Source organism: Nicotiana tabacum, chromosome 14, assembly GCF_000715075.1.
Source record: "Nicotiana tabacum cultivar K326 chromosome 14, ASM71507v2, whole genome shotgun sequence".
In the NCBI taxonomy this organism is placed as follows: Eukaryota; Viridiplantae; Streptophyta; class Magnoliopsida; order Solanales; family Solanaceae; genus Nicotiana; species Nicotiana tabacum.
The window spans coordinates 15,723,948-15,736,562 of NC_134093.1; the positions used below are offsets into that span (position 1 = coordinate 15,723,948).

At 35.8% G+C, this 12,615-nt stretch overlaps 2 protein-coding genes across 2 annotated transcripts; one reads left to right on the plus strand and one right to left on the minus strand.

The window, feature by feature from the left end:
• Positions 1-464: 464 nt before the first annotated feature.
• On the minus strand, positions 465-2,190 carry LOC107815892 (germin-like protein subfamily 1 member 17). The gene is made up of 2 exons (XM_016641539.2): positions 2,009-2,190; positions 465-1,270 (listed from the first exon to the last, which is right to left on the minus strand). Exons 1-2 carry the CDS (start codon positions 2,133-2,135, stop codon positions 717-719), a joined length of 681 nt encoding a protein of 226 aa, XP_016497025.1. The 5' UTR covers positions 2,136-2,190; the 3' UTR covers positions 465-716.
• A 7,497-nt stretch (positions 2,191-9,687) lies between these two features.
• On the plus strand, positions 9,688-10,470 carry LOC142168824 (uncharacterized). The gene has a single exon (XM_075229984.1). The coding sequence runs from the start codon at positions 9,688-9,690 to the stop codon at positions 10,468-10,470; it is 783 nt and encodes a 260-aa protein (XP_075086085.1).
• Positions 10,471-12,615: the final 2,145 nt, after the last annotated feature.

Sequence of the window (12,615 nt, forward strand, 5' to 3'; positions counted from 1 at the left end):
GATTCATTAGAAAAAATATTGAGGTTGCCATCCTGACTTCAATGCCTTTATTGAAGTAATGAGCTTTTGAAGATATGATATTTTCAATTAGATTATTTGATTGGACTTTAGTGCAATAAAGTAAAATTGAACCATGAAATTACCCCTAAATAATAGATAGTACTCCTACTTATTTATATACCAAAAATTGAATGTACCAAATGGACATTGCGAGCATAAATATAACATTTATAGTTTAATTAGCTCACAACTAGTTCCTTGACTTTATTCCTTTTTTGAAAAATAACAACACGACGGATAGAGAATTAGTGAAAATGACAGCTTCTATTTATAAGTTCACATCAAATTGTCAAGCTCTTTGCTATTTACTAATCACTAGTTTATTAGTGTTGTATTCATAGTGAATCCTCCCAGTTGCTTATCTGCTATAGGAATTTGTTAATGGAAATGGTAACGTTAAAGAAAAGTATACGAATACATTCCCACATTGCTTGTGAACAAGCTACACACAACTTTCAGCACACAATATATAATATCGTTAATCAGATGCGAATCTAGAATTTAAACTACATGGGTTCAGATTCGAAATTCTATCATACTTCATCTAATTTAATGGGTTCAAAAGCTATTATTTGTACATATTTAATGAGGAAAGATATATAGGGTCTGAGCCGAAACTATAGGTTCAAGTGAGCCCCTGTCTGTAATGGCATCTCCTAGGAGAATTTCTTCCGAAGTTGCTTGATCACTTTCTTATCAAGCTGGAAACCTTTGGCAAGAACATCGTCTAGAATAGGCGGATCTGAAGCAAAGATTTCACTAGGAATCATGACGAATCCAGGACGTTGACTGTTGAAAGAAGCAAGTACAGTAGCATTTTTATGTCCCACATTATACAGGAAGTGAATAAGACCTTGTGGGATCACAAATACATCTCCAGGATTCAAAATTTTCGAGAAGAGATGACTCTTAAAAATGTTGGGAAAATCAGGGAGAAGAAATCCAGCATAAATAGTACCTTCCAATATAGTTATGAGCTCAGTAGCTCGAGGATGTGTGTGAAATGGGACTAGACCCTTCGGTTCTAAGTCAGCACGAGATATAGAAATACCAAGAGTGTTGAGTCCAGGCATTGTATTTACATCCAAAATAGTCACAGAATAACCCCACTTAGGCAGCGCTATATTTCCTCTTACATTAAGACCTGAAGCAAAGAAATCATCTGATTTTGCAAGCTTTGGGTCTTTGCAAAACTGTCCATTCACGAAAACTGCATAAGTGAAACAAAATGAAGCTAATATGTTATTCATTGATTAAGAGCTAAAACTTATAAAAGCGAAAACACTACAAAAAAAAATAAAATTAGCTACGAACTTCGTTGTTACTCTATCGCTAAATCGCTCATAGCTAACAGAGAATTTCTTGATAATTTGTTGCTAATCCGTCACTAAATAGGATTAGCAATGGAGTTTTTGGTTTACCTACAGAATTTGTCCGTCGCTAATTTTTTTTTTTTTTTTGTATTTTAGTAGTGAAAGTGCAAAAAAAAAAAAAAAAAGGGAAAATTCATGAGGCTTGAAACGAGAAGTGAGAAGCAAAGTGTATGCTTTTTGAATTAGTGAAGCACATAATTTATGGAGAATTAAATATATATGATTTTAATACTATAAATAATCAATTCGCACTAAGAATAACCTAATTCGACATCTAATTTATAATAATGACGACGTTAGTCCAACTCCTCCTCAAATTTGAGATCATTCGGAGAACTGACTCTTTCTTATTCGGGATCAGTGTGTGTCATTATTTGCAAGACACATTTCTTTGAAGCATGTGGCTTCACCTATAAAGTGATAACCCCTCGCTTCACATTTCTTCATCGTTTTAAGCAACAAAGCAATATATGACTTTTAACAACATTGATTATATAACATACTGTTAAAAAAGAAAAAAGAAAGAAGAATTTAGTTTTAAAAGCTTTTATGAGTACTATAGAAGGATAAATTACCAGAAGAGTTAGAGTCTTGAACTCCAACACATATGTCTTGTAGAGGGTTGAGATCATAGGCATAAACTAATTGGGAAGAAAAGAAAGCAGCAATGGCTAAAGTTGCTATTAACCAGCTCATGCCCATTGTTAAAGCAAAGTCTAGTTTTGGAAATAAGTTTGTTTGGTTTGGGCTTGTTATACTTTTTCTCTTTTTTTCCAAACAACCAAAGAGGGGTCTACTACTTATAGTTCGACCTGGTCAATCCTATTGCCATCTTGCTTCCATTTGTCAAAAAGGAATATCCAGGTAATTTTCTCATTTTAAAATGCATATATTGCAGGCTCAAATTCAAGAAGTAACTATTAATCAAGAATCTTGTGATCTGTTAGTCAACTTCACATCACTCAACATGGTAAATTTACATATTCATTTAGAGTTTAAGTTATACACAGTTTCTACACTATTAGGTCACTTAAAGTATATTCAGAGCTAAACTTCCTTAAAGTGTGGAGCTCTCGTGATCTTGAGAATAAGACAAATTGTTTGCTACAATAAATCAAGATGATCTAATAGTATAAAAAGTTCTTACAGTAATTGTGTATATAACTTAAACTCATTCAAAAAAGTGGGTTAATGACATAAATGTCTTATAACAAACAATCAAATGTTAGTCCATTGGTACATTTCGTGGAAATGTTTGGATTTTGAATTCATAAAAGAAGAATTAACCTAAATAGTTGTTCATCCAACTGCTTAAATTAAAATTAGCTGGTGAATAATATATGTATAATTCATATATAGTATAAATGTAACCATATATAATTAGTGTATTACCTATGTATACCAGCTAGATAAAGTAATTAAACAGTAAATCTAACCAGCTATTTGTGCAAAAAAAAAAAATTGGTAAAATGAGAAAAGTTCATAATTCAATTGTTAATCCAACATATTGTCCTAATCTCTAATAATAAAATTATATCTTCGCCGGCAAATGAATGTTCCCATCTACGTATGAATCAAATGTGGAACTCCTTCAACGATATCAAAATTATTGAAGAATTTTATGCACTATAACAGAAAAACTACACAACTATTTTTGGTCATACTAAAATAACTGAATTCTTACACACTAAGAGCAGTGAAGTCACAAATTTATTCATGTGTGATCATTGAAACTTTATGCACTATAATGATAAATTTATAAAACTATTTTTCATCACACTAAAGTAATTGAATTTTACACATTATAGTATTAAATCACAAAATATTATACCGTAAAAGTATTCACCGAAATTTACGCAATATAGCAATACAATCACAATATAACAGTACAATCACCTTCATGTCATCATGTGTAGGTTGTCGTTATAGTATATAGGAAAACTTCAGTAATTTTATTGTTATTATTGTGGGTAAAAGACAATAATGTTACAATTATAGTGGGTAAATTTATGATAGACAACATAGAACATTAATATTCATCATCTTTAACCCATTTTAATTCGCATCAAACTGAAAAAGATTTACTCGAACTCGGTATTTACATCTAAGTGATTAAGTAATTTAAGTACTTTAACAGTTAAAAATTACAGTGAAAATGTATATCACTCTCTTTGATATTCACTAATCATAAGTTTATTAATTAGTGCTCTATTCATAATGAATCCTCCCAGTTGTATCTGCTAATCTGCGATAGTAATTTGTTACTACTACCAGTTATTAGCTAATGGAAATGAGTACCTTTTTTTGTGCATTTTGGATCTATTCAAGTAAAAAACTACTAGAAACTATGAGCACGCGATTTTTGCCCGACAAAAAATACTCCTACAAAATTCACAAAAATAGATTTGTTTTAATTATTTTAATTTTTATAGAATTTTAGAAATTTCTTGTTAATTGTTGTCTGCATTTAGTTGCACATTTAATATTTTAAAATTATAAGAAAATACTAAAAAATATTTAATTCTTCATTGTATAGCATTTTAGATCTTAATTGTATTTAGAATCTAATTACATAAATTAATTATATTATTAAACAAAAATCACAAAAATACTATAGGCTCTTATATTTTTAGCTTTTAGTTTTAAATTATTTATTTTCTTTCATTAGTCTTAGGTTAATTAATTATTTAAATATTAAAAAAAGTGAGTAGGTTAATTTTGCAAATTAGAGTTAAGTTAGAATTGAATTAGGACTTTTAATCAAATTTGTAGAATTTAAAATGAAAGAAAACAAGGAAAAGAAGAGGTTTTGTTGGGTCTTCTGCAAAATGGGCCAAAAGCAATGGCCCAATGCTGTCCAAAATCCACCCCCAGCCTAGACCCTTACAGGAAACAAAAAATAAAACGGTCCACCCCTTCAATGACCCAAAACGACCCTGTTTTACCCGTCCTAATCCCAGCCCTTCATCAAACTTGATCCAACGGCTGGAAACTGAAATCTCAAGCCCCTTAAATCTGTCGGAACCCCCTAACCCTAGAGACATCCTCACAGTTCCCCCCTTTCACTCTCTGCTTCGTCGCCACCGAAAATCGCCTAAACCTCCCCAAATTTTTACCCTGTAACCCTCATCTTTTCCTCATCTCATATCTCTTTTTAGATTCCTTCAAAACACCTCAGATTTCCCCAATTTTCAGATCTAAAAACCCCAGAAAAATCCTATTCGTTCTTTGTTGATTATCTATGAAGGTCGGGCCATTTTAGGTTTAAACTGGCCTCAATCAGTCACTCTCAATGAGAGCTATTGATTGATGGTGATTTTATTCCGTCTCCTTCATTGTCCGAATTTCATCAAACTCAAATCACCACCCAGTTTTCTTCCTAAAATTTCGTCTCTTTTAAAAATTCGGCTCGCAATTAGCATTGCTAGTTTAGCAATTCCTCTTGTACGCTGGAATTCGGGCATGTTTGCTTTACTGCAGTCAGTGTTTGTTCGAGTTCAACCCAAATAGGTATAAGTCATTCCTCTCTTTCTTCGTTTGTCCTTTTACTATTTTTCAGTCCTTTTGGTTCTTTGTGAATGTTCGATTTGGTTTAGTCTAAATGTTTAGAGTCATTTTCTGCTTGAATTGATTAGTTTAAATTGCATATTATTTTAATTAGCATGCTTTAGTCAAGGATTGACTCAGTGAATTTACGTTTAGTTTTGTGTTGGTTTATTTGCTGTTAATTTGGTTTAGTTAATTATTGCGTGTTAATTGTTTATTTTTTGTTAAAGTAAAAATAAAGAGCAGTAATTTTGGAATGAATATTGTAAATAAAAAGAAATTAGTAAGCAAAAGAAGACATTAGCTAGGATTTGAGGGGGGCTAAAGGAAATAGAATTATAAGAGAATCATTCTGTTAGGTGGTTGAGATGTTTCTAGAACAGTGCAGTAGGGATTAAAATGCAAAAGAACAAAGGAATTAAATCAAATTTGGGGGTAAAAAGGGGTAAATTCAGAAGATACAAGGGCTGAAAAAATATCTGAATGGACAGTTGTCCAACAGCTATCCAATTCAGTTTTAAAAGATGTCTTTTCTCCTTATTTTTAGGGACTGCATTCCCTAGAATTATTCCCTCACATTTGCCTATATAAGAAACCTCACACTCCCTCACACACAGGCATTATTTTCTGCATATTCACTCACTCAAAAGAACACTAATAGAAGCTGAAATTTGAAAGAAAAGTTCTTAGTATTCAACTTCAAAAAATCAACAAAAAAAAAAGGGAAGGAGATACAAAGCTGTTTTCGAATTCTAGCATGTTTGATTGATATTTTCTGGGATCTCAAAAGACTTTCATGCTATTAGGATTGTTGTTTTTGCTGGGTTGGAATCTGCTACCTCTGCTTGCCGAACTTGACATCATCTCTTCTTCGTTTTTCTTCCTTAACTGATTCATCTCAAAGCCTTTATTTGGTTGTGTTAGATTGTTGCTGCCTTTAGGTATGTAGACTTGTATTCTGCTTTGATTTGTATTTAAGTATGGGCTGTTTTATCTGAAGTTATCTGCTGCATTTGTTTAAATTTATTGTTTGTTCGGTTTTTGCACATGAATTGAATGGTTAACTTTAATATAGTAACTACATGAAGGTTTTGTTATTTTCCCTATGAGAAGCATGTTGATTTCAGAGATTTAATGATTAAAAGATGCTAGAAATCCGTTTGTTTCAATTAGAATTCAGTTTATGTGTTGTATTAAGAGTTATATACTGCTCAATTTGGGATTGGACTGTTGAAATCTGAGTCTCTTTCTTTTTGTACTAATAAGATGTGCAAGTTTGGATTCGTGTGATCAAAGATGGTCTATCACTGTTGAAAAGTTTTATGCCTAGATTACCTTTGTTTGAATTAATAGTGAATAGTATTTCAATACTACTGTTTTAGACATGACCCAAATTCTTTTATGTATTAAGTATATGATTGAAACAATATTATTTTTTCATTTGAGTGTTGGCTCACGAAATTAATGGTGTAATTTTGATTTGATGTTGGCATGTGGAGGTTGTCATTGGATTTGATTACCAGTTGATCAAATCCATTGTTGAATAGATTTCGAGTCTAAATCGGACAGTAACAAAGAGAACAAATGCTTATTATAATTGTAATTTAATTAAAAGGCCATTTAGTTGTAATTTGGATTTCTCTTTGTATGAACAGTTTCTCTTTAATTCCTGAGTATTTGTTTCTTTTATATATGTTTCGATTCAGTATTATGAGTGTTTAAACAAACGCTTCGTTCCATCTTTAATAATCAGAAACCAAAGGAGACTAGGCATCTGAACGTGCACAGTCTCAGTAAAAGACCAAATTGAGTCAATTTGGGCCATAGCCCAACATGTTATCCTAATTTAAAGAGTCCAATGGACTCTGAATTTGTTGGTTCCCTAATTGTTGGCATGCCTTCAATAATCTGTCATCTTTAATACCTGCTAACAACGAATTGGTTAGTCATTTTGCAATTTGGTCGCAAATAAATACCTCTTTTGAGTGTTCTTGCACCAATTCAATCTTAGTAAATTAATTATGAGCATCTTTAGACTTTCACTATCGAATCTTATACTCATTCCACAATAAATTATTTTCATAATCCTTGCCTTTTCATGATCATCTCAAATTAGTTTAAATAATTTCAAACATCGGAGTTTGCTTTAGGCGTGCAATTAAATTATCACGACTATGGGTACGGTTCCTGCGGCATAGTCATGATACATAATTCCCAATTCGGGTGCACATTTCATGTGACCCGACCATAACTTCAAACAATAATAAAATAAACATGTTATAAATCGCGGGTGCATTTCATGTTACGCGATTTGCGATGTGTTCAAAAACAACGAGTGCGCGACATCACGACTTGTTCAAAAATTCCATAAATATTAAAGGCGATTAAAAAATGCACAATAGGCCTAAAACATGTAATAAATTAGATAATTAAGCCAATTATTAATAGTTGAGCGACCGTGCTAAAACCACGGAACCCGAAAATGCCCAACACCTTCTCTCGGGTTAATAAAATTCCTTACCCGATCTTCTGTGTTCGCGGACCATAAATAGAGTCAAATTTCTTCAATTTGGGATTTAAAATAAATCGGTGACTTGGGACACCATAAATTATTTCAAGTGGCGACTCTGAATTAAATAAATAATCTCATTTCGAATAATGTCACTTTAATTGGAAAAACTCTCTTATCCCTATCCCCTCGGGAAAAAGGAGGTGTGACAGCTCTGGCGACTCTGCTGGGGAACGAACCCAGAATCTCTGGTTCAGGGTTCAGAATTCGATCTTAGAATAACTGTTATAATTGGCTTTTGTTTATTATCTTATTTTTACGTATTTGGGCCTAATTTGCTAATTGTCGCTTTTTACCGCTTTGATATTGATTGAACTGTGTATAAACTATTACGAAACCCTCTTCTCTCTGAGTCTTCTGAATCTTCTGTATTCCCGGTACGCTGCCCCCCTTCGACTCGAGTTGCCCGCTCGGGTAAGCTAGGTCTAAAACAATACACCCTAGGATTTAAACTTAGAATAACATAGCCTCATGCCGGATCCCTAGTAGGAACGTTTATTTGCATCACATGCATATTGACTTTGGGGACTCAACACAGGGGTTGGGTCCGTCTAGGACATGTGTACCCAATTTAAAAAGACCATCCTGATGCATCTTACATGCTACTTGCGCATTTGTTTGTGTCGGCTTGCATGTTGATTGGTTTCTAGAATAGGAAAAGAAAAAAAAAGAAAAAAAAGAAAAAAAAAATAGTGAGAGGTAGGTATTTGAAAAATTCCGAAACTCTGTCAAAATTTTGAAAAAAAAAGAAAGAAAATAAGCTAATATTTTTAAAAAAAGTCATGTTTCCTCTGTTCCGTCAAAAGTGATCGAACTACGCGAGTTTGATTCTCACTGGATATGAGATATATAGGCAAACCTCATCGGTTCCGGCCCCCAATTTTCAAAAATCAAAAAATATTTTTCTTTAATTCCTTCTTTAGGAGTCTTTTCTTAGAAAATCCAAACAAATAAAAAAATAAAAAAACTTTAAACCCAAATATATTTTCTTTATAGAAGTCTTTCATTCGAAAAAAGAAAACAAATCAAATCAAAATCCAAAAAAATATTTTTTTACCTTTTTTTAGAAGTCTTTCTCCCAAAATTCAAAAACAAAAATCAAAATCCAAAAAATTATTTTCTTTCTTTTGAAATTTACAAAAAAAAAATCAAAATCCAAAAATATTTTCTTTCTTCTTTAGAAGTCTTTCTTTCACCAATTCCCAAAAATAAAAATAAAATAAAATAAAAAATCGAAATCGAAAAAACAATTGAAAATATTTTCATTGCTAGGAGATTTTTCGGATTATTTGTATATAAGTAAACAAAAAGAGTTAGTTTATTTATTTTATTTCTGATCTCCTGAACTACGTAATGATCTGATTCGTGCGCCGTCATGATACGTAGGCAATCCCCATCAGATTCGATCATAGCTATAGACAATCTGAGTGAAAAATAAACCGAAATGATAAAGAAAAGGAGAGAAAAGGAAGTAAAATTGAGTGAACAAGAAAGAAAAAAGAATAAAAACACCAAAAAGAGAAAGGAAACAAAATTAGGATTCGAAATTTGAGAAAAGAGATAGTAAAGCCGGGATGAAACACACAGTCGTAGCAAAAATATTTAGAAACATTTAACTGTCCAGGTGCATTGCATCCCCAATATGCGATTCCATATCTGTCAAATGTCTCAAACTGACAAGGTTGTTGTGTGTGCAAGTTTAGACAGGTCCTGTTTGGTGGTTGGTTTTGTTGGTAATCTGGCTTCCCATCCTTCACAAAATACAAAGGCAGTGTTCCTATGGCCTCCGAAAGTCATCTACCAATTATTGATCCTTCTAAGGATAGTCCGGTATCGGTTATCCCACATTCAGAATCAGCAGCTGCTGAAGAAAATAGAAGGTTGCGTTGCCGTATGCTAGAGATGTGGGACGCTTGGTCTAATGGCAAAGAACTGCCCAGTACAATCCCCGGGTTTCCTGAACTGCTTCCCAGGACAAGCGGAAACTCCAACGTCCCCATTCTCGTAACCAACCTATTCATCCCGTTTGGGTACCCCACTATATCAGCTAATTTCACTGGTATGCCTTCTGAGGTTCGCCCCTAAGCACTGTTTTCGGGAGTATCTTCTACAATATTCACCGCACCACCAGTCTCTACTATGGCACAGACAACAGTGCCTAGGCCATGTTTCGAACCGTCAGCTTTCACTTTTCAAGTACCACAATTTCAGCTAGACACAGCTCATGTCACCCCAAACCCCTATCCTCAGCACCCGCAATACGAGTCTCCAGTGGAACAGGAAAGAACGGCAAGAAACTCCGAGCAGGAAGAAATGGCTCGGAAGATGAAAAGTCTCGAACAAAGTCTTAAGAACATGCAAGGCCTGAGTGGCCAAAAGAGTGTCTCGTACTCCTATCTGTGCATGTTTTCTCATGTTCATTTGCCTGTTGGCTTTAAAATGCCAAAATTCGAAAAGTACGATGGGCACGGAGACCCGATCGCTCATTTGAAAAGATATTGCAATCAGCTGAGAGGGGCGGGTGGAAAAGAAGAACTTTTGATGGCCTATTTCGAGGAGAGCTTGACGGGAATTGCGTCAGAATGGTACATGGACCGGGACATCTCCCATTGGCATATATGGGACGACTTAGCCCGAGATTTCGTCAGGCAATTTCAATACAATGTTGATATAGCTCCAGATAGGAATTCCCTGACCAATTTCAAGAAGAAAACCGCGGTAAGTTTCCGTGAATATGCTATCAAGTGGCATGAGCAAACAGCCAGAGTGAAACCGCCTATGGATGAAACAGAAATGGTCAATATTTTCTTGCAAGCCCAAAAGGCCGATTACTTTCAGAACATGATGTCTGCCATGGGCAAACCTTTTGCAGAGGCCATAAAAATCGGAGAAATGGTAGAAAATAGTTTGAAAACTGGCTGAATCATAAGTCAATCTGCTTTGAGAGCCACCTCCCAATCCATCCAGAACGGCTCGAGAGGTTTAGCAAATCAAAAGAAGAGGGAAGAAGGATCCATGATGGCTTCAGGTTCGTGAGGCCCCCGTCGATCACGTGATCACTCCTACCTGCCTCCTAGAACCCCACAACATGACTACCCTCATCAAGATGCAGTATAAGATGTGGCACCTCCTCCCTATGCGGTGATGAATGCCCAACCCTATACACGGCCACAACAGCATTACAACCAAAATCGAGCTCCACTTCCTAGAAATAACCATCCCCACTAAGCTCCATATAACCCCCATCCACTGCAAAACAACTACCAACATGATACACGCCCTCGTGAACCTCCCAGGAGAAACTACTTCACCCATATTGGTGAGTCCTACTCTAGCCTGTTTCCAAAATTAATCTAGATGGGTCTATTGCAACCTGTGCCTCCAAACCGGCAAAATCCGAAATCTCCATCATACCGGCCTGGTACTAGGTGTGCCTATCATTCGGGGGAAGATGGTCATGATACGGAGGATTATTGGACTCTCAAGAGGGCAATTGAGAATTTGATAGACCAAAAACGAGTGGTACTGAGGGACGATGAAGTCCCCAATGTGACTAACAATCCATTACCGGATCACAATAACGGTCCGGTCATTGGAATGATTTGTGATGATAAAGAGTTTGATTCAGCCTTAAAAGCCATCATTGCCATTGCTGATTCAGAGGCAAAACCCAAAGCAGCGGCAAAACAAGTCAAAAATGAGAAGAAAATCACTCAAATCCATCAAGTTGCAGAAAAGTTGTAGAAGCAAATACTGGGGCAGCACCTGCTAAGGAAAGAACAGCTCATGTTGAACACTCCCAAAAGATTTGAGCAGAGGAAATCACACTAAATGTGCCAAAGTTGTATGTGCCAAAAGGGACTTATGTGGTGCGGGGGCCGGTAATTTCACCAAGGCTGAATGAGCCTGTGGTTATTAGCCGCGCACCGCAGAGCCCTATGAGAGACCCCACTGCAGTCCCCTGGAATTATAGCAAAACAATGGTTACTTACAAGGGGAAAGAGATTATGGGAGAGGTGAACGAAATGAACCAATCTAGGAAGTACCACAACCCAGAAGAGCTAAAGAAGTTAAAACTGAACAATGATAAACAATTTCCGCCCAAGAAGCCTGTGAGCGCTGAAGAAGCAAAAGAAGTTTTCCGAAAAATGAAAACTTCGGAATATGCCATAGTTGATCAACTCCGAAAGACTCCTTCCTGGGTTTCGTTTTTATCCCCGTTATTGAGCTCAAATGAACATCAGAAGGTACTTTTTAAAACATTGAACGAGGCATATGTCCCGGTTGAAACTTCAGTTGAACAGTTGGAGAGAATGGCAGAACGATTCTTCGAAGTCAACAGGATTTCTTTCAGCCGCGATGATTTGTCCCCATAGGGAGATGCCCACAACAAAGCCCTTCACTTGACTGTCAAATGCGAAGGTTATTATGTGAAGATAGTCATGTTAGATGGCGGTCCGGGGTCTACATTTTCCCCCTCTCTACGCTCCAAGGGATGAAAATTGGAACAGAAAGAATTCGACCAAACAATGTTTGTGTGCGCGCTTTTGATGGTGTCAAGCGAGACGCAATAAGGGAAATTGATTTGATTTTGACCATTGGCCCTGTGGACTTCGAAGTGACTTTCCAGGTTTTGTACATGGATACTTTATATAATTTTCTCCTAGGAAGACCATGGATTCATGTTGCAGGAGTTGTGGCCTCCACTCTCTATCAAATGGTCAAATTTGAGTATGAAAACCAAGAAATTATTGTCCAGGGGAGGATGAACAGTCCATTTACAGGGACCCTTCAGTCCCGTGTCTCGAAGCTAGAGAAGGAAGTGAGCACATTATCTACCAAGCCTTCGAAATTGTGGTCGCCGACCAATGCGAAGAAGGGGCCCCATTCCCTCAACCTTGCTTACCTAGTGCCTGGGTCATGGTCGCCACTAAAATGATTAGACATGGGCACAAGCCCGAAAAAGGGCTCAGGGTATCTCTACAAGGCATCACAAAGCCCATCGCTTTGTCATTAATGAGAAGTTCTTCAGCGCAGGTTTCCGAGCTACAGAGGCCGATAGAAAAT

Bases quoted from the DNA above. Each gene is read 5' to 3' on its own strand.
- LOC107815892 (XM_016641539.2), bottom strand. From the start codon at position 2,135: ATGGGCATGAGCTGGTTAATAGCAACTTTAGCCATTGCTGCTTTCTTT. The intron at 1,271-2,008 runs GTAATTTATCCT...TCACTTATGCAG, and splicing joins TCAAGACTCTAACTCTTCTG to TTTTCGTGAATGGACAGTTT.
- LOC142168824 (XM_075229984.1), top strand. From the start codon at position 9,688: ATGGCACAGACAACAGTGCCTAGGCCATGTTTCGAACCGTCAGCTTTC.